The sequence below is a fragment of the Podarcis raffonei genome, chromosome 5 (genome assembly GCF_027172205.1).
Source record: "Podarcis raffonei isolate rPodRaf1 chromosome 5, rPodRaf1.pri, whole genome shotgun sequence".
Taxonomy (NCBI): Eukaryota; Metazoa; Chordata; class Lepidosauria; order Squamata; family Lacertidae; genus Podarcis; species Podarcis raffonei.
The window spans coordinates 58,093,216-58,115,560 of record NC_070606.1 but is presented as its reverse complement, the minus strand read 5'-3'; the positions used below and the strand labels follow the sequence as shown (position 1 = coordinate 58,115,560).

General features: G+C 41.9%; 1 protein-coding gene across 5 annotated transcripts in view; it reads right to left on the bottom strand.

The window, feature by feature from the left end:
- Positions 1-22,345, bottom strand: part of SEMA4G (semaphorin 4G) — a 98,744-nt gene that overhangs the window by 41,443 nt on the left and 34,956 nt on the right. For all 5 annotated transcript variants that reach the window (XM_053389379.1, XM_053389380.1, XM_053389384.1 and 2 more), the window contains one exon: positions 12,248-12,494. In XM_053389379.1, coding sequence (XP_053245354.1) covers positions 12,248-12,368 — 121 coding nt within the window. In that variant the 5' untranslated portion in view covers positions 12,369-12,494. The remainder of the gene's footprint in view (positions 1-12,247; positions 12,495-22,345) is intronic.

Below are 22,345 nucleotides of genomic sequence, written 5' to 3'. Positions count from 1 at the left end.
ACAAAATTAGAGCAAAACAAATCTACATGTCATTGCAAACCTGCCAGAATGTTTTAGTCCACTTCTTATATGTTGTACACAACACCTGCTCTTCTAGATTAAAACCTGTCTATAAATATGGGCATGTTCACACATGAGCACCTCCAGGGGCAAGTGCCAAATACATCATGCCATAGCGGGGTACATCCATAGTGTCTGGGGATTCAAGGCCTTAGGTCAGCCTAGATACATGGACACCAGAGAGACAATGGAACAACACAACCAGAAGCTCCATCAAGGTATGTCAGAATAAATACACGCACAGAAAGCAGCCTGTCAGCCTCTTTTCCTGCTTCTATTTCCCACAGAGATCAAACAACAAAAGATTATGGCAGAATTCACCCTCTGTACTTCTGAGCCAGCTACTTAGCTTCCATTCACTGTTTATGTTTATAGGAACATCGCTTTGACAAATGGAAGAGGGATGCATTGAAAAGCATGGCCTGTGGAGAGATTTTCCTGTTGCCGCTTCTTTAGAAACAGCATGAAAAAATGTACTCCCTGAAGGAGGAACATCTCAGCACTAATGGTTTAGAACATACCCACCATAGCAAGGCTCCATCAGTCTTGCTGGCTGTGTTATATTTATTTATTTATTTCATGAAATTTATACACTGCTTGATTATTTAAAAACCACAAATCAGTTTACAAAAACAAAACAAAAAAACAGGAGAGGAACTTTTGTGGGCTTGTTTACAATGCTATCATAACTGTTTCCAAAAAGATCACAAAGAAATCAAGGTCTGCCCTGAATCCCACTTCTCACAATGCAGCTGTCTGTCCTGAAGGCTCCAGTCTTGGCCAGGAGTTTTATCAGAGTAGTTTTCCCAAGCGCCAAGGCTTTAACAATAAGCAATGGCTAAATGCTCTGTACAATGACAGCTGTTTCTCAGTTTATCCTCAGCAAGGATGCCGCATTCATCCATCACTCCTGTTGAAAAATGAAACGTTATTTACTAGGTCTGGAGGATGCCTCCATAGCTATGCCCAGTAATCATGCTGGGGAGGTTTAAAGCAGCATGGTATTTTATAATATAGAATTGCAGGAATACATACTTCATGCACTATTCAAGTCACTGAGAGGGAACAAGATTGTATTAACAGCTGCCTCTCCTTACCAGACCACTCAGTAGTACCAACGTGGATTAGCTCTCTTAGGGGCCCCTTAAGTAATTTATTCTTATGGCCACAAATTCCTCCTCAAATTTCAGCCACACTAAGATAATGTGGTGGGCAGTTTTCTCAGATTTTATTAAGATAAGGCAACCGATTATGGACTGAACTGATATATCATCCCGTAAAATATGCATGATTTCACAGTTTTGAGATGAGAATACCCCCAGCTGTTTCATCTTTGTTCCAATATAGGGGTAGACAACATGGTGCCCTCTAAATGTTGTGATTTACAGCTCCTATGACCCCTGCCCATTGGCCATGCTGGCCAGAGGTTAATGGGAGTTGTAGACCACAACATCTGGAGAGCACTATGGCAACTACCTTGTTCTGATGCATATCCCAGCTTTCAGTGCCAATTGGCACTCCCGGGGGAGCTTGTAAAAGCATTAAATGATACTGTACACAAACATCTAAAACATCAATAGTAGTACAACACAGAACTTCATTCACACAGCTTCTTATAAGGCTCAGACGATTCCTTCCATCGCTGGTGTTACAATTCATGGCTCCCTTGAGCAGCAAAAACCCCATTGCTCTCAATAATAAAAGAATCAGTTTGCCCAAGACTGGGTGGGAGGCAGTTTCTAGAATCCAGAGCAACAGAATTCAATCTCATACCACAATGCAGGATTGTTTACTACTGAAATCCCACCTGCCAGGGAATAGAGCCCTTCCTGCCTAGCCAAATTAAGCACATATTCGCAGATCATTTTCACAAGCTGATGTTAAAGCAAGTTGATTTTTCCAATATATTTGCCCATCTTTTGAATGGTTCACCATATGGTCGGAGTCATGTGCTGTTTTTCATCTTTTAATTTTTGTCTGATCCTGTCATTGTTATCACTTTTTAATATAAATTATAACATAGAGGAATAATAATAATAATAATAATAATAATAATAATAATAATAATAATAAACTTTACCAAAAAATCCAGATGCTCAGATTATACATAAAGTAGCATATCTGAATTCAGCCCATTTAAAAAAGACTTTTCCAGACTTTAGATGGTGCACTGCAGTGATTTGGCCTTAGGCACTCAGTTATGGAGGCTAGGTGGAAGTTCACCTCTGCCAATTTCACAGAAGTGCTGATCTTCTGCTTTTTTCTTTTCTTTTCTTTTCTTTTTGAGAAACAAAAACTGTGGGGAAAGGGCAGATTACTGTATAAATGTAATAAAAATTGTCACTATTTGGATTACGTTGAGTCATTAACTAGAGTGATTCAACACGTGTAAATCCACTGCAAGCCTCTCCTTACGAATTAGAATTATTATTTTGAGTAATCAGAGCTGTTTTCTCCTTTGCACCACCATGGTCCTAATCCCTCTTTGCTGCTGCAGTTTGATTCTGTAGAAACTTACCGTATTTTTCGCTCTATAACACGCACCCGACCATAACACGCACGTAGTTTTTAGAGGAGGAAAATCCGTAGGTATGCCACCCGTAGGCATTCCCTCCATAACACGCACAGACATTTCCCCTTACTTTCTAGGAGGAAAAAAGTGAGTGTTATGGTGCAAAAAATACGGTAATTTGCAGGTTCTGGGAGACTGAAAAGCAAAACTACCACATTTAAGCCCTGTAATGGGAGGATGTCCTTCAAAGAAAAACATCTCTCGCTCTCGCTCTCTCTCTCAGGAGTTTCAAAGTAGCAGGGTGGGGGAAAGGGTGATAAACCCTGGGTTAAGAAACCATAAAACAGGTTGTTTTAGAACCTTTTATAAGCTCCATCAGAAACATAAGCTTCAGGCAAGAGCTGCCTGCCACAAGAATTTCTCAAGAGCCCTCCTTCTCTTTACAAGAATGACTGCAAACACTCCAACATGTTCCTACAATTACCTTTTCAAACTGTTCCTATGGCATGGTTGCGTACATCACCCAAGGACACGTAATGTTTACAAGCACCTTCCTTCTTATAGCAAATATCCGGAAGACTTGCCCCTCTGCACACGCCTCTAGTGAATACCTCGTATGGTAAAGACAGTTTGATATTTAGGCCGTCATTTTTCTTTATATTGTATTTAATGCTTGTTTTGAATAGAAAATGGATGTGTACAGATCTGGATGAGCCAAGCAGTGAGTCCTCTGGTAAAGTACAGTGGTACCTCGGGTTACATACGCTTCAGGTTACATACGCTTCAGGTTACAGACTCTGCTAACCCAGAAATATTACCTCAGGTTAAGAACTTTGCTTCAGGTTGAGAACAGAAATTGTGCTCTGGCAGCACGGCGGCAGCAGGAGGCCCCATTAGCTAAAGTGGTGCTTCAGGTTAAGAACAGTTTCAAGTTAAGTATGGACCTCCGGAACGAATTAAGTACTTAACCCGAGGTGCCACTGTACATTTTGTCTTCCAATGCTTTCCTCCCAGTCACATACCAACAGACATGGCACTACTCAGAGGTGTTACCCCACACATTGCATGCCTGCCAATACCACTGTGAAACAATAACAAGAGGCTTTCTGCTGTGGTGACACGCTGTAGCAGATCCGATTGTAATTGCTGCCTGCATTATGAGTTTAACTGAAAGGCCTAAGGAGTTCAATTCAAACAATATTAATTTTCAATCACTCCTTTTAGCTCTCAGGGGAGTCTGCATCGTGTCTATTTCATGGATGGATGCAGTTCCAGCTGCTAAAATTCATCATTCGGTGACCAGCTACAGCCATTTATCCTCCTACGAGATCTGAAAGGCAAAGACCCACAAAGGAGCTGTCAAACCACATCAGACTTGGAAAGGGAACAGGTTCAGCTCTCCATTGCTTCCAAAAACTCAAATGAAGAGAGCAGTCCTCTTGCCACAGTGGATGTGTAGTCAAAAATAGGAACAACAACAACAACAACAACAACAACAACAACAACAACAACAACCGGAAGGAACCAGCTTTGTCAGTATGAGAAGTAAGAAGTCAGAAATCAAAAGTACTACAGCCCTTTCAGGTAATAACTTGAAGAAAAATCATGAAAATCTGGAATAGTATTTTGTAATTTGTAGATATACTAATGTTCAATAAACAACTCCGCTGGAATATAACTTTTAAAAATACCAATATAGATGTACATCCTACAACAGCATGAGGCCACTCTCCCTCACCATCTAAAGCTAACACATCATCCACTGCACCAAACTTTTACAAATCAAGCTGGACCTGAAACATGCAAATATTCAAATGCAAGGCCCTACATGAAACATTTAACCCATAGCAGTCCACCCCTGTTGGAAGTCCTTTAGAAAAGGGCTCTTTTCTCTTTGGAATGGCCATCAGAAACTAGTTAGTTAGTTACTTAACAGATGTAAATATCAGCTAACATGGAGTAAGAAAATGGTATACAATCCAATATAAAAACACAACAAACTACTGAACAATAGTATTTACCATGATCAGTAATTTGTCACACTTCAGGGAATGTCCAAGTGAACAAAAAAAGTTTTGAGCACATGTTTAAAAGTCGGCATTGTAAATGCTTGCCTCTATAAAATAAGTTTTTGCCAGGGGGCAGGGAGTAAATGCTTGCCTGACACTAATCAGGAGAAAGTTCTACCAAGCAGGTGCTACAGTGCTATACACCCTGCTCCTAACAACTGTGAAGCAGACAGGAGGCATAAGAGTTGCCACCAAGAGTATATCTCCCAATGATCAGAGTGTTCAGGAAGGGACATAAGGAGCAAGACAGTCCTTAACTGGTCCAGAGTCTTTTAGGGCTTAAAAATAAAATAAAATAAAATAGCATTATCAACTCATACACCCGTGTCAACACTGGTGTAAAAAAAAGACACAAACGGCACCATTATGTTACATCAGTTCACTTCTTCCCCATTATATTTATGCCACTTCTAAAGTATGCTAACCCCAAGGTTAACTTCATTACTTGTTCTGCAGTGAGCTGATTTCAGGAACAGCTCTGCTCTTTGCTTCTCTAAAGTTCAGCTATGAGGCATTCATATTTTTCGGTGCTGAGCACTTCCAAAATCCTCAGCTCGTATGTGCAGATACTGAATTATCAGCTGCAATCCTACACACACTTACTTGAAAGTAAGCCTCACTCAGGAGACCTGCTTCTGAATATACGTACAGTACATAGAACTGTGTCAAAAGAAATGCAAAGAGCTGACAGAGCAGGCAGTTTACAGAGTGAAGTGAGTGGCAGACCAAAGAACCAAAGCCAAATCTCCAAAGTGATGTGTTAATGCTTCATCAGTTATTCTTGACACTGCAAGTAACAAAATCCAGCTCTTTATGCAAATTGGTAACGTATGCAAATACCCTAATCAGGCTAGCTTACTGAAAATGTTGTCCAGGCCATAAAAATATGTTAGAACACTGAAAACTACAGTCTTCAGCTGGGGGAAATGAAGAGGAGAACCTCCTTCTTTTTATGGTTGCAGAGAAAAGCACACTCTCTAACCAGGGGAAACCTCAGCAAGATCTGTCTTTAGATTGGAGTGGAGAATCTGTGGCCTTCCAAATGTTGCTGAACTACAGCTCTCATTATCCGTGACCAATGGCCATGCTGACTGGAGCTGATGGGAGTAGGAATTCAACATAACCTATAGGGCCACAGGTGAATCATCCATGCTTTAGGTGGTATGATCTATATGCAAGGATTTGATATTAAACCCTCCCTCCATACACAAGTGGTAGAATACCTTAAAGAGGAGGGAGGGGAGAAGAGGTTGACAGAAATCTACTAAAGTTATCAAGATGTCTCAGACAGCTATATGCATGATGGGGCATACAATCCCAGCAAACTAGCTTTATAAACTAGCAGAATCACACAGCAGCAGCAGCAGCAGCAACTACACATTTCTGCCATAACAAGGCATTTTAGATCAAACCAACTTGTTCTCAACAAAAACTAAGCTGCACTCAGGTTGGTATTTTGATTGTACAAATAATGCCTGTGTCAGGGAAGGTTTAGCTGTTTCTACATGTAAAAAAATATTTCCATAAACAGACTCGGTTACGCCTGTTCCATTTGGCATTAGGTAACATTTGCAAAATGTTAAACTCGCTAATCCAAATGCCACCTCTACAAGGTAAGGACTGTGGTCTTCTCAGTTTGGCTGCCAGATAGCCATAATGCAATTAGCGATGCTTTGTGGGAAAAGTCTCAGAGAAAAGCCTGCAGGCTGAGTGCCAGTTCCTACTCATGGCTCCTGCGCCAGCTGCAAGACCCCCCACACTGCACCAGGGAATCTGCAGAGAAGCTGAGGGGCCCTAGTTACACAAAGGAAGGAAGGCTGAAAATCAGGCAGTGGGTATGACTACACACCACTTAAAATGAGGGCTTGAAATTGCTGGACCTCTATACCAAACAGGCTGCTGAAGACCAGCCTCCCCAGGGTGTTTTTCATCACACACACACACACACACACACACACACACACACACAACTTAGATATAAACATTTGTGTGAAATGTGTAGGTACGTTCTGCTGTTCCCAGAAAGGTCTGGTGCAGTTTACAGCAAAATGACCATTTCCCATTTGAATTATTGGGATAAGGTGGACACTTTGGTGGGAGAGGGTACTTCATTCCAATTGCCCATCAAGGTAGGCCAGTCATGCAAGAGAACCTTCACATTTTGGCTCCCAAGACTCCCAACAGCCAAATCTTATGAACTTTATGAAGAATTAAAAAACAGAGAAAGGCAAAGGTAAAAACAGAACAGTACTTTAAAAGGAAAAGAAAGTCTGTCCTATTGTAGCTACTTCCAAACAGGCCTCTCAGATGGCTGTGGCTAACCAATCAAAAGTCAGCCACACTACTTTTGGAAGTTTGGAGATGGGCTATTGCAGCATTAACTAGCTACCTGCCAGACAGAACCCATTCAGTGCTTTGTATATTCAAAGGGAGATGTGACTTCTTTGGGGGGAATGGAGAATAAGATCTTAAATGAGACCTTTGTCATAGGCCATAATTGAGGTGCAATGAATTATTTGTAGCTTAATTTTTTAAATCATATTTCAATTGTAGCAACTTCCAGTCAAAGATGTTAATCAACAGTAACCTTGCTATCAATAATCTACAGTCCCATGAGTCAGACAATGGGTAGAAGTGAATCAATGGCATATACTGAGCACCTCGTTCAGTAGGTCTTGCTCCTCTGACACAAACAGAGGAAATACAGTGAAGCAAGGCTGCTTGGGAGAGTAAGTCTGCTTTAATATGCTAAGCTATTTATTTAATTTGTCTAACAGACTGAATTAAATAAAAACAATGAACTTAAAAGCCATTAATCAACTAACACCCTCCCACATGAAATATGTTAACAGGCTTTCAGAGCTGCATTTATCCAAGTACTGGCACGGAATGCCTTGCTGTTCCATTGATAAGTATTTCCTTTAGACAGCACTTCATTCCACAGAAATTCCAAATGCTCTCTGGACACTACGGATAGTAGAACACAGTTCATATTTTAGTTGTCCCAAACTATCACAGCAGGTAGTAGTGTGGTAAGAAGGCCCATTCTAATACCTTGACCATTATTGAGGGCACCCCTAAGCAAAATATTAACATAGTCACACTACTCCACCCCCATGCTGGCCACTGAGCTCCTAGAGCTGGTGGTTCAATCCGGAGCCACAACAGAGTTCCCACCTCCTCTATGAGCTGAGCAAATCAGCCCCACCACTAATACCCCTAGTTGATACTCATCAAATCTTCTGCACCATTCTGCAAATCTTGTCAGGGCTGGGCGAGAAACTAGCAGCTCAAGCCTAATAATAAAGAGCCAGAGAACAAGCCAAGAGTCAAGATCAAAGGGAACACATAAGCACAACAGAACTCGGGTTGTCTTGTTATTTAAGCTAAGTGCCACTGAGACAGGAAGCCCTTGAAAAACTGCACTCATGCAGCTCACCATCTGGAGCAGTGGTCAGCAACTCCTAACAATACAGAACCCAGTGTTCATTGGATTCTGTTTCCATAGATTATTTGTGGCCTGGTGCTTCCTTCCTTCCACAGAGCTTCAAGCCTTCATTTGCTTCTCCTCTTGTTCCTAAGCAGCAGAAGCACAAGTTTCCAAGCAGTACTAGGATGGATGGATCCCTGTCATCTCCTGGAGTACAATAACTATCCTAAACAGCCACTTGATGGATGACCAAGATTGTGACTACCATTTCCGCATGTAGTTACAATAATGACAAAGAATAGCCAATAGCCAGGAACGTGTTAGAGAGAATGATAACTGTAAATTGTTTAATATGTAAGGCACAGAACTTACCACACCAGTGGGCTGAAAGTGGAGGGTGGAAGGAAGGAAACCATGAGAAATGGATGCTTAATGTTACATTTCCTGTATCACCAACTGTATCATTGGGAAGCGTTTCATTGGGAATGCTTCAAATATCTTTTTAAATCCGCCCCCACCCCATTATTTTATTAGAAAATTTAACAGGAAAAATGACTCATTGTTTCCTTAAGTGCCACATCCTCTGATAAGGGTCAAAGGAACCCTAACAGCTCAGAGGAGGGATAGGGCAACAATTTTTAAAAAATCTTCAGTGTAGCAATCCTAGATTAATAACATGCTATTTTGGGGGGGAAAGGCTGTTAATCATCCAGAGCAGCTCCTTAGAGAGGCATCCAATTCTAACTAAAAGCCATTAGAAAATCGGGAACTCACTAGCAGGATTGCCTGATGGTTCACTGCACTAAATCCATGTTTTTCAATATTCAGATCTCTTCTAGTTTGAACTTCCAACCGTTTGGACCCTGTCATATGTTTAACTATGTCTTCCCAGACTAATAGCTAACTGAATTGTTATAATTTACCCATGGATCTTACGTCAAAACCTTTAAAAAATGTTTTATGGGTAGCCAGCCAACAACTGAAAAGCAGCAATTTCTGCAAACCAGCACTCTCTGAGCTGACAAATTTAATAGTTCAAATCAAGCTACATATTATAGTGCTCGCTCTCTCTCTCTCTCTCTCTCTCTCTCTCACTCACACACACACACGGACACACATTCAGAATCTGAAATCTTAAGAATAACATTTTGCATTCACTGTTTCTACAAACCAGCACAGATGCGCAGAGACACATATAAGTGCAGAGGAAATAGTCTGCTGAACACTACGAAAGTAGACACCTCAGTGGTCATGGAATAGGTAGAACTCTGTTCTTTCGCTTTTCCTTACCCTTCTCCAGGGACCTTAGATATGATCTTCAGTTCCTCCACTATTTTAAGCCCTTGCCAAGAATTTCAAAGCCCAAACATTACCATCCCAACACAACTCGGCTGCCCATCTCTGGCAACAGCATGAAAATGTTTCCAATATCTTGGCATCCTTTAAACTCTAGGACACTGCATGCCAGTACCATCTTGGAGGTGCTAAAGGAGGGGAAGAACGCTAAAGATAATGAGGACTGCAAGAACCGTAGACAAATGGTCCAAAAATATGCAGTCCATAAACTACGGTAAGTCTCTTATTCAGCACCTATAGGCAGAGCCATCAGCCTGCTTCCTGATCAGGCTTCTGTGAGTGTTCACAGAAATCGGAATAAATTACATAACGTTTTTATTCCAAGTACATGAATTTGTGCTTCCCTTAAATCTGATTCACACACCCCTTCCCATTAAGGAGGGAGCACAGATTATACAAAGCCTTAGCTTTACTAAGCAACTCTGGTGGTGGGATTGATGAATTCCACTGTAGAACTGATAAGCTACCCAAGACAGGGGATTTGAGCACAAGGTAACAAAGGCAAACAGAAGGAAATTCTTGACCCCCTTCTCCTGCACTCTCAGAAACACTTGTGATCATGTGTTCGTAGTGCCTCAGGGTCCCCGGGAAACTGGAGCAGAGGAGATTGCTCCAAGATGCTGATGTAACCAGACATGCATGTTGAGGCGAAAGACAGCAGTGCTGACAGCACCAATCTGGCATATAATAATCAGTGGCAGCTCCCACACGGCTTTCAAAACAGGTTTTCCCTCTCTCCCTCTTCCATAATAGGAAGGCAAGGAAAGAAAGGTGGGACGAAAGGGCAGGAGCCCGGCGGAAGCCTCTCAAAAGTGATTATTTCCTTTGTTGTTCCAAGCATACCACAATGCGAAAATTGCCTGTATGCCACTGTCATCATTATGACACCAAGCTGTGCTCTTTCTACATCAGGTAGCCAAGATGGTTCCCTGCAGATGTTGTTGGACTACAGCTCCCATCATCCCTAACCACAGTCTGTGCTGGCTGAAATTTGATGGAGTTGTAATCCAACAAAATCAAGAGGGCACCACTTTGGCATCCCTTGTTCTACACAGTATCAGCAGTCTTGTCATGGTTTATATTCCACCTGATGTTAACCACCCATGGCATGTACATCTACCTATATTTGCCTTTCATCTTCAGCCTTCTAGCCAATCATAAAGTAATAGACTAAAGCACAACACAAAGTCATTTCCAATCTCCTCTCTATTTGCATTGAAGGACTGAACAGTTGTAAAACCATGGAGGTCTGGAGAGAGAGGCATCCAGTGCCAGTTCCAGGTTTTGCAGGGTCCTTGGGAAAGAGGCCTTCAGTAAGACTCCTCCCTGAGTGGACCTTTCTCTTCAGCACTACAAGTGTCCTCTTTCCTGGGGATCAATTTGCACCACTACCCAGGAGATGGAAAGGCAAATGGAACCTACTGCTCCTTCCCCTTGATCCTGTCATTCTTCATACATAGAGGACAGGTCAATCGGTACGGTATCAAAGAGGAAATGGAGCAAGACCATAGGACAGTAGTGGGCCTCATGCTGGGATGTGGGTTTTGGCAGGTGCCCAATGATGCCAACTTCTGATTCTAACACTGCAGGCAACCCTAGCAGCAAATCACAATTTTGTCACCTGAATGTGAGATGAGACATCTCAAATCTGATACAAAAAGTAAGAGAGAGAGAGCGCTGTATTATTGCAATATTCGGAAGCAGCTTTTTTAAAAATAAAAATCATCAAATGGAAAATAAAAAAGGGAGAGGTAATGCCCTGATTATTACACACAAACAACTTTTTCAAATGAACTTGAAAGAAGTTTATATAACAGAGCATTCCTTCCTCCTCTCCATCTCTCTTGTAACGGGTTACATCATCTTCTGCAAGTCTTTAAAGCCAATAGCTTAGCTTCCTACAATCTTCATTTTGTGACAGCACAACTGACAGAAAACGTGCAAAACTACAAAGCCCTCATCACTTGAGTATTAAATCATACGTAAGGCAAATATCTCCAAGAAGCTCCACCAGCAATTCCCAGTCTGCAACATTCAGAAAGCTGTCAAAGAATCAAGAACCGATCAATAAATTCCCTTTATATGCCCACAACAGGTTTTCTCTGCCTTTTCCCAATTGTGTTTGGTTATGGACTAGATAAGCACTGGCCCTCCTAAATGACCAACTTTCATCCCATTCCCATATAAGAGGAGACTACATAAGGAAACCAGACAGCAGACTGCAAAATCTTTGCCACAGATTCCTTTGTATGTCACGGGCATCCACCCCTAACATCAAAGCAATTTTTCCTGCACATTACAGGCTGCATCAGTGCAGTAGAGGGATCTTTCACAGCAATATTTGCAGGCCTGTTTACAGAGAAAGTCTCTGCTAACTTGCTTCACACTAAGATTTGTTTACTAGATCAAGAGGCTCTGGATTAACAAGGGCTCCCCACCTCCACTTTCAGTGTAACTGGCCATGAAAACAATTTCAAAGAAAAACATTTTGAATAGGTAAAACTATGTGGGCTTTACCATTCATAGCAAGTATAGGTTACCCAAAACAGTCGGTGTAATTGCCTTCTTGTGCAAATATACACCAGGAGGTTGTCAATACATACATTAGTAACTGTGGAAAGCTGAAATCATGTAAATAAGTGCTCAGAATTCAAACATTGAGATAACAAAGGGAGAGAGAATGGGATTTGCATACCAAGATGTATGCAGCTAAGAAGCATCACCATTTAGGCACATAGATCTCTCTTCTTCATAAACATTGCAAACTTGCCCAGCTAAGTGATTCATGATAAATAAGGCAAACCTGGAGAGCTTCTTTACCGTTATAGACAATTGTCATTCGGGGTGTGGCATCCAAATCTACAGCAGAGCGTCTGGAGGGATATCCCATTGTAGCAACCACAAAGAGAGCCATCTGATAAAGGGGTACATTCCTTCTCATTCTTCCTGGTTGACAAAGGCTGCTGCCCACTGGGCAACACAGCCCTTTTCTACAAGAAAACCTTGAGATGGTTGGAGAACCTTCCTGCTGAGTTGGTGAGTGTCACTGGAGGCCACAGAGGGATTTCTGAAATGCAAAATAAAAGCTTTTAAAAAACAATAATTGTAATAATCAATTACTTCTTAATAGTGTAAAAGAATTCATAGCTCATAAAATTTATCCCCAAGATTTACCACTAACTCAAGCCTTCTTCATGTGTTGCTCACTTGTAAATGGAAAGTGTGGCAAAAAGGTCTGCAAAGCCCTCAAAATCACATTGCTCCTCCTGCTTCCACAGTCTCTGGTGCTATGCTGAGCATATGGATCTGCCATTTACCAAGCTAGTATATATATTGTGTATGCTTTTTCCTTTAGATGCTATTGTTGTTACATTAAAAAAAAAAACTTCAACTATCCAAAACGATAAAGACAAACCAAGCGTGTAGATGTATCAGAATCTACTTAACCACAACAGTCTAGGTTCTCTGGTTTTGGCTTTTAAGCATTCCCAGAACTTGGAAGACACAAAATAAGGCTGGTTGCTTTTGCTTGGTTACCCACCATCTCTCAAGTTTGGTTTCTACTGCCCACCATTACTGCATGTTGACTTGTGCCCCAAGCCTCCCACTGAACTTTATATCCCCTCTTCATCCTTCCACTCCTTTTTAGCACTACAATTCCCAATCCTGCACCTTTAATATTTGCCACAGAACACTGTTGTACTCTTTTTTTTTCAGTCTATATTTCAGATTTCCCTTCTGCTTCATTTCAGGCAATCAACCGCCAATTGCCAGCTAATGTGTCGCATATGGGAAATTGTCTTGGGCCTCTGCATAGTCATTCACATCAGAGTCGTGACAAGATCCTTTAAAAGGCAAAGACTGATTTCCCTTCCCAAGCTTCGAAAGTTGCTCTCATTAAATCCCAGGGCTACTAACAACTGGCTAAACATTCACACAACTGGATTCTCCAGGGATGCGTTCACACTCTGGACGTTGCTCCGCTACAGCAGGCGCACCATTGCTACTTAGATTAGCAATTCCTTCTGCATCATTAAATACCATGTATTAAACATTTGGGCCGAAATGTTTCGTGGAGAGAACAAGATGCTATTTGTGATTTATTCTCCATCTTCCTACATTTTATGCAAGGCACTAAAACTCCTAAACACAACAAGCAAAGTGCTTAAACGAGGATATTTTGCATTTTTATGCCTTGCAACATCAGTGGTTTAATTCAAACTCACATAAGTAACAGTTGTTTATTTCATCAAAGATCAATTTCAGGGCAAGGCTTGATCTGCAAACTCCTGTTAAAAATTACCATGTAGCTCAATATTCTATACTAGTTACTAATCCTCTTTTAATAATTGGCATTTTTAGTACAGTATTTAGAACTGATATAGCAAAGCTCTTGGCATACATTATCTCAATAAGCTTTACAATCACTTTGTAAGGTAGGTTGATATTATCCTTTGAGACAGGATTCAATCCTCTACACGCTTAACCTTGGAGGAGAGGACTGCACTCAGAGAGAGCTTATGGCAAGTTTTGGATTCTCCATCTTAACTATTATGTCATAGTAGCTGTGGAGACTGGCGATCGTTCCATGGCATAATTCAGCTTAGGCTGCAAAAGAATTCTAAAGCTGTGTTGTACAATGGCTAGAGAGTGTTAGGTTTGAATGCAGGGCTCCCAATATCAAATCTCCGCTAGCTGTCAACCTCACTAGTTCGCTTTGGAAATGTAACAAGGTTGCTTTGGGTGCAAATAATAGTCCTGAGTTTAGAGGAAAGGCAAGATATAAATATAACAAACACATTTCCACTTGCACTCCTTGTCCAACACATATATTCAATAACACAGCTTCTTCCTCTCAGAAAGAAGTTCAAAAAGTTCAAAAATGAAAATTAAAAATTAGCTCCAATCTCAGCATGTACAGTACAATGTACAGTGGTACCTCGGGTTAAGTACTTAATTTGTTCCGGAGGTCCGTACTTAACCTGAAACTGTTCTTAACCTGAAGCACCACTTTAGCTAATGGGGCCTCCTGCTGCTGCTGCGCTGCCAGAGCACGATTTCTGTTCTCATCCTGAAGCAAAGTTCTTAACCTGAAGCACTATTTCTGGTTTAGCGGAGTCTGTAACCTGAAGCATATGTAACATGAAGCGTATGTAACCCGATGTACCACTGTACTGGAACTACAGTAGTCACTTCTGCAATAAGCTATAGCCTGATCCCCGCAGGTACTAACTTACCGGGCTTAAGTAGGAAACAGCAAAGATTTGCTAAATTAATGTTCCCAGACCCATGCTGGAAACCCTACCTGCACAGAGGGTGCCTCCCGCTGCCACATTAAGACTGAGCAGATCATGAATCATCATAAATGGGATGTCGCTAGCTTCATGAGTTCCTGCGGGTTCTGAACACCTGATTAGAATTATGGCAAGTAACCAAATGCATCCCAGCCACGGTATGTTTACCTGAGGGAGGATTGCAATTAAGATCCATACCCAGAAGAATGAGGATGTGATACTTTTGTTTCAAGAATGTGACTTCCAGTTTAGACAATCCTGGAACAGCTAATCAGATAATTGATATTTATATGCCACTGAAGGCCAAAAGGTTGAAGCATGCCTAAGAACTGGAATAGTTATTCCCCATGTTTACTTCTTCTTTGTCTTCTAACAATTTTTTTTTAAAAAAAAGCATTCAAAAGATTTTGGAATTTTAAATACTGTATTTTACTTTTGTTTTTTAAACATTTGATTATGCAAAAAAATAGCAAGCAAGATTTTAACATGCTGTTTCAGAATACTACATTATTTCTCAAATCAAAATCAACAAAGACATTTTAACCCCATAAGACTTGTAGCAGAGGAAAACCATCTATACTATCCACATTATCAATATGGCCAACACAATTCTGCCTTCTTTCCATGCAAGCACATTGGAGGCACTATCAAACACGATACCTGCAACATTCAAACACCAAATGTGTACATCCACTAATGAAATCTGACCTCTCCAAGGCTAAATGTTGATTCTGTATATAAGAGACAGAAAATTTCCTTACGGAATGTGGCAATAATCCAGAACCATCCTCATGTGATCTTTGCAGAGCGTGCCAATACCCCAATATCAGCATGATGTCAGCTAACATAATCAACACATAGGCACGCAAGCACATCATCTCAGGCACACAATCACTAGAATAAATCACACGCAAGAGTGTTTCTCAACAGCAGTTGTTCAGAGACATATGCTGTATTAATTAAAATGTGTTACAGCAATGTGTTGAAGAACAAGGCAAGCTGTGGAGTAGTCAGCAAATGCCTCCTTTTACTGGTTAAAAAGAAAGTCACAAGTTTAGTAGGTGAACACTCTTGCTAAAAGAGAAAGTGCAAGACAAGGATGTGTTCTGTTCAGTTCATTTCCTTTGTTATTAGTACTCTCAATTCATGTTCATATATCTGTGCCAAAATAATTTAAAGTTCTGCATGCAAAAAACACAGAACTTTTCAATAAATGTTGCTTGCAGTGTTTTGATGATCTGGATCAGAGGGACTCGTGATGGTTATATGGATTTTTCTATCTTGCAGCTTACGGTTGGATTACAGGGACTCTGAGTCCCTTCCAATGCTATAAATCTGTCTTTTCAGATAGAAAGAAACTTCAAATTTCTCACCTACCCTTTCCTCACCAAGCAGCTACAGTGCTAGGACACCAGAAAGATAGACAAAGGCTTCTCTAAAAGTAGTATGTACTGTATTTTTCCGTGTATAACACGCCCCCATGTATAAGACGACCCCTATTTTTTGGGACTGCAACAAAAGTCTGGGGTGGCATTCTAACATGCAGTTCACTTCCAGGAGTCTGAAAAGTACCATTTACTACACCATCTCACAAGTCTGCCCCCTCTGCGCTAGACATTTTTAGGAGGAAGCCAAACAGATTTCCCAGATTTCCACTGGGAAGAAATCTTCAACACCCATAAGTGAAAAGGGCTACATTGAAAAATGAGTTTCCATAAAAGAAAGAGTTTCCATAAGCTTTTGCAAACTTCCCTTTACCACATACAAAGATCTTTCATTTTGAACCTACACACTGTGGAAAGCCTCTAGTATGGAGGACAGACATGCTAGCTATAATCACACAATGTGCAGTGAACAAAATAGCATTGTAGCTATCAGCTGTGTTCAGTACTCCTGTTCAGCAGAGTTACATTATCATATCCACAGGAAATATGGAGCTTCTACAGAAAGAGGAGTATGCTTCATATCCAGGAATACATGCAGCCTCTTAACAGAGGACCTCAATGTGCTTCTTTATGCAGGTGAATTGGAATGGAGTCGGATGGAGATAGAAGCAGAGACACTTTGATATGCATAACTGCACAGTCTGTGCCAGGGTTTACATTTCATGAGAAATGGTAATGTTAGGCCAGAATATCCCACTGAACCCATATGGAGGTGGGGTGTAATACTAACTGTGCCGGTTGTGCCATGGAATTAAATGACACATGGGACAAAGTGGAGTTTTTCCAACAATAAAGCATTTATAATTCACAAGCTGAAAGGTGAGAAATTATGAATAGCTCAGAACTGGAAGAATGTGCAAGTTTTACGATTACATAATAGGCTTGCAAATACTATGACATAGCTGTTTTGCAGAATCTAATAAATCTTATGCATACAGGCAAGGAACCTCACAAGAAAAGCAGATTGCCTTTTTACTAGTGGGCTTGTTTCAGATGTTTGCATACATCCATAAGCAAGACATGGGAACTGTATCATTGCTCTAAAACAAGAAGCACCCCCAAACCTGATCCTTCAGGGGGAGTGCATCCCCATTCAGGGTAGGCAATTGGCTCGTTTCTCAGACACGGGAGACGCTTCCCAAAGTGCCTCTGCCTTGCCAGGATTCAGGCTCAGCTTGTTCTCCCTTATCCATCTCACCACTGTGCCCAGGCAGTGGCCCAGGGACTGCACAGCCTCTTCTGATTCAGATGTTATGGAGAAGTAGCAATGAGTGTCATCAGCATACAGATAGCACCTCACCCCAAATCAACTAATGATCGCACCCAGTGGTTTCATGTAAATAACACTGGTGATAAGAAAAGGAATGGAACCAGGCTCTGGATTCTGAACCAGAGGCTAATGGAAAAGAGCATGCAGAACCCAAGTCAGGAGCTTAGCAGGCACTTCTCCCTGAGCCCAATTCACCTGAAGAACCAAATACTTCCTGCTCCACACATGCCTGCCCATTGGCATAAGTATGCCAGGCGAGAAAGACCATCTGCGGCAAGCCATTTAAGAATTCACACTCTTCAGACAGAGAAGAATTTTGGAGGAGCAGGCTAATTGGAGGCACCTGTAAGGTCTCAGTTCTCCAGACTTTGCCAAAAGCTATTTGATTGGAGCTTACCATGGTGCTGCCTTGTATCATGGATACCCGGTACAAATGGATCAGGGAGTGCAAAGTTTGCCCATTTAGAGAAACCATAGGTCAATGGTAGAGCACTTGCTTTGCATGCAGAAGGTTCCATGTTCAGTTGCCAGCATCTCCAAGGAGGGCTGGAAGAGAATCTGTTTGGAATATTGGAGAGCAGCTGCCAGTTGGTATAGACAATAAGGAGCTGGATGAACCAGTAACCCGATTCATTATAAGGCAGCTTTCTATGCTTCTTTGTTCTTATTATGAGTCATTTTGCTCATTGTGTTGTTTGCATTTGTGGCGTAAGAAAATAAAACAATAGGGTGAAAAACATGTCCGAGACAGGACCGTCATCCAGTAAATAATTGACATGAAAAACAAAATTTGAATTAATCCCCAATACAATTTTCCTCCTTTCCAGTGGAGCCCATGGGAATACTGGGTTTATAGCCACCCCGAATCATAGCTCTGGCCATCTTATCTTTTACTACTTTCCATTTTTGTTCCAAAGTTTACTGAGGAGGGAGCCAAAGTTCACTTCTCTCCCTTTCTACCCACTTCCTAAAACTCCCCATTTGAGAGACTCATTGGCCTTTTGCTAAGCAAAAGTTTCCCCTAAGCTCAGGGGCACAATGTCTACTCATAATTGGCTTTTCACAAGCCATTTCTTATACTACCTTTTGAGGACTAATCACCATCCTGGCATCAGCACTATGTGGTGCTGATGCATCTGCACCTGGAGTGCCACCATGAACAACACTGGTATCCCTTTTAAAAAGAAATAAAGTTAATGCACCAGTGCTGTGAAGAGAACCACCAGATGAGACAGCTACTGCCATCTTCATTATCCTCAGCACCTTATCCCATCACAGGTAGGGCCCAGGGCCATGAGAGATAATGAAGGTGCAGCAACTGGCTTCAACAGCCTCGCCCAGCCTTTTTCTTCACAAGCACTGTCCCTGGTGCTGCCTGTGTGCCAACACCTGTCCCTTCCAGGGGCTGCCAGAAGGCACCTTGCCTAGGATTCTCTCAAACGTGGCAGCTGCCCCAACTGGCTGGTCTACATCACCAGTGGCATGGAGACATTCAGACTTGCCCAACAGTCAATGCTTTTCCAATTAAATGGTGGGACTAAAGTCCCTCAGGGAGTTCAGTTTTCTCTCTGCCTGCTAATATGAACCCAAGATGGGTATTTGTGGTTGCAGCTGCTTCCAGAAAGGAAGAGGCAGCCCAGAGAACACATTCTTGACTATAATGAATTCACTCGAAACGGTTGGAAAGCAACTGTTTGCTTTCCAACCATTTCCGGTGAATTCGTGATAGTCAAGAATATGTTCTCTGGGCTGCCTCTTTCTTGATGGGCTTGTGGTTGGGGACAAAAAGTCTGTACTTTAGTTCAGTCCTGAACTACCTTCTCCTTGGGTATATGAGGCCTATGGGATTCTGCAGTGCACACACCTACTTTTCTCCTTTATTGCATCAATGTGTGTGGATTTAAACCCCCCTCAAGCCTACCCATCCTTAGCCACTTCCACAGTGCTACACATTACCAATACAACACTGTTGTGATTTTGTATCTGAAGTAGGAGGTACTCCCAAACACCACTGAAAAGGCTATAAAAGGAAGCCTGTTGGGGTGGCAGCAGATGGCACTGTTTATGGGAGGTTTCTAATTTTAAACGGGTACCTGCCAAAGGCGAAAGGATGAGGACAAAGCTCCCTGTTGCTCCCTGATTCCACCCCACCCATGCCAATTAGTGCAAGTCACCTTGGCTCAAATTCGGCTCCAGGGGAGAAGGAAAGCTGCAGGTGGCTACCCTCAGAGACAGCAATTTATGAGGTTTAGCTGTTTTCTAAGAGGAGAAACAAAACAAAAAGCAGCAGAGGCTGGGGAAGGAGAAGAATCTATCCAGGAGATTTCCACAACCTCATTACTGTTGGTTGGAGGCTACACACACATTTAGTTATGAGTTATGCAAGTCCGACAGATGCTGGAAGTAACCCACGCAAAGAAGGAAGAGTCATTTCTATTTGACAACTCAGAATATATTTCAAATCAGATAACAATCATTACTTTCTGTTTTGCTGTTTTTTGCCAGCTCTAAAAATGCTCTCCCACATGCCTGTTAGCAAAAAATAGCCTCCCTTCATGCCACCAGCTTTCATTAAGCTAGGGTTTGCAGAGTGATGAACATTACTAGATTATCATTAATCAGCACAAAAACAGAGCCAGGCTTTTGTTAAGATTCCTGCTCCGTGATTGCAGTCATAGGATTGTTGTCTATCACATGATGGTGCATGTTTTGACTCCACAGTGTGGGAAGTGATGGAGACAAGATGTTTGTGTTGCTGTGTTTCATGAAGTGGGACTATTGTCCTTTGTTCTCTCTCTTTGCTGCCTGATGCTAGAGAGAGAGGGAGCCATGTTGCAGTGCTCCATGTATGTTTATATGTAAATAAAGTAGATTAGCCAAAATGCTGAATTGCTGAGTTCTGTTACGCAAACAGCGAACACTCTGCAGATCCCTAAGTGTGCTGATGTCTGTTGGCATCAGTCGCTGTGATGTTCGGGCAGAAGAAAGCTTTTGAAGCTCCCGAACGATCGACCAGGAGGGAGAGAACATGCCAGTCTGGCATGTGTCTCTGCCAGGGTCCTACTCAAGAATAGGACGGGCTCCTAACAGCTTTTGCTTCTCTGCTGTCTGCCATTCACAACAGGAGAATATCTGCAAGGCTAGATATGTGGACATGATAAGGTAAACATGTTTGTATCATGTAAGCTTTTTTTTGTTTGTTTGTTTCATTTAAAATCAGAGGTGCTTGGACAGACACTGGTTGAGATCACAGAGTTTGCCATTCCACAGAGCTAGATCAGAAACTTCATTTCCTATCTCAGTCTTTCAGGTACCCTGCTTGCTCCAAGAGACACATGCTGTAGGACCGTGGTGGAAAACCATTTTTCTGCTGAGGTTGCCAACTGCAGTCCTACAGCACAGAGGATTCAGGACGGACAAAGGAAGTACTTCCTCACACAGTGCATACTTAAATTATGGAATTCGCTCCCACAGTTAGTAGAGTTGGCCACCAACTTTGATTGCTTTAAAACAGGATGAGACAAATCAGTGTAGGATAAAGCTATCAATGGCCACTAGCCACAATAGCTGTGTTCTGCCTCCACTGTCAGAGACAGTATGTCTCTGAATACCAGCTGCTGGGAACTGCACGTGGGCAGAGTGCTGTTGCACTCATGTCCTGCTTGCAAGTTTCCCATAGGCAGCTGGTTGGACACTATGAGAACAGGATGATGTACTGGATGGGTCACTGGTCTGATCCAGCAGGTTCTTGCTATTTTCTTATGATCACATAAGATCACGTTCATATGATCACAAACCAGGAAGCTGTGTATTTGTAGCTATGGGGGCCTTCAAGAGAGGTGCAGAAAGCCACAGAGCAAGGAAGAAGGGAAATATACAATATCCATCACTACACTGAAAACAACTACTTGTGCCCTCTTAATTATATTATGACACACTCTACACAGAGCTTCTGCCATCATCCAGCCGGCATACTAGAATTGGAGGATTCAGGAAGCCAGAGACAGCAGAGACTCAAATTAGCCAGTTCATTATTATAATGCAAACAACACCGAAAGGCGTTGAAAATTTGTTGACATGCAGGCTTTAATTAGGTTAGCAGTAATTATGAATATTATTGAATATATGGATCACTCCAATGCACCTTTTCATTCTGCTTTATTTTAATGTTAAAACGTTACAATTAAAGACAAACAAACCAAACAAACCCAAACACTCCTGCAAGAAAAACGACCTCTACAAATATGTTAAGAAATCATAAAGCACTCCATTCCTACGTACAAAGGTGAAAGCAACATATGCTAATGCTTATATGGCTAATATAAATAACAGACTTAAGAGAACATCTGAACATGTGTTTTAGTTGTTGCCAATGCAGACACTAGATTTCCCTGTCTGTTTATTAGAAAATGTGTAGAGGTGCAGGGGATAGAGAGAGAGAGAGATGGAGAAATGGCCAACATTGTATCGCTTAGGGAGGAAACACCTGAAACCTCTGTACAACAGCTCTCTGAACTACTGGATTTGGGGTCTCTTCTGTTCTTTACAGGTCCTCAGCTAGAAGAGAGAAAGCAAGTGTAACCACCATAGCTTTATCCTCTTAGTGCAGTCAGGGTCACCCAACCATCCAATGCTTCCTTCTACAAGGGGTGAGACTGGTAGCTTGGAGAGCAGCACAGCAGTAGGAGGGAACAAGCAGGATGGTTGAGCACAGCCCAGCCTGAACCCTGACACTATGCGGGGGGGGGGGGTGTTTTCAATCTCTGCCAAAAATAAATAAATGCCTCTGTGATATAAAAAGGCCCACTCCAAAGTGAACAGAAAGGCGGCGGCAGTGCACTGTAGGATTCAAAAGTCCATCAAAGAGACCTCTGAACTCCTTAAAATGTTCTAGCTGGGTGCATTTTAG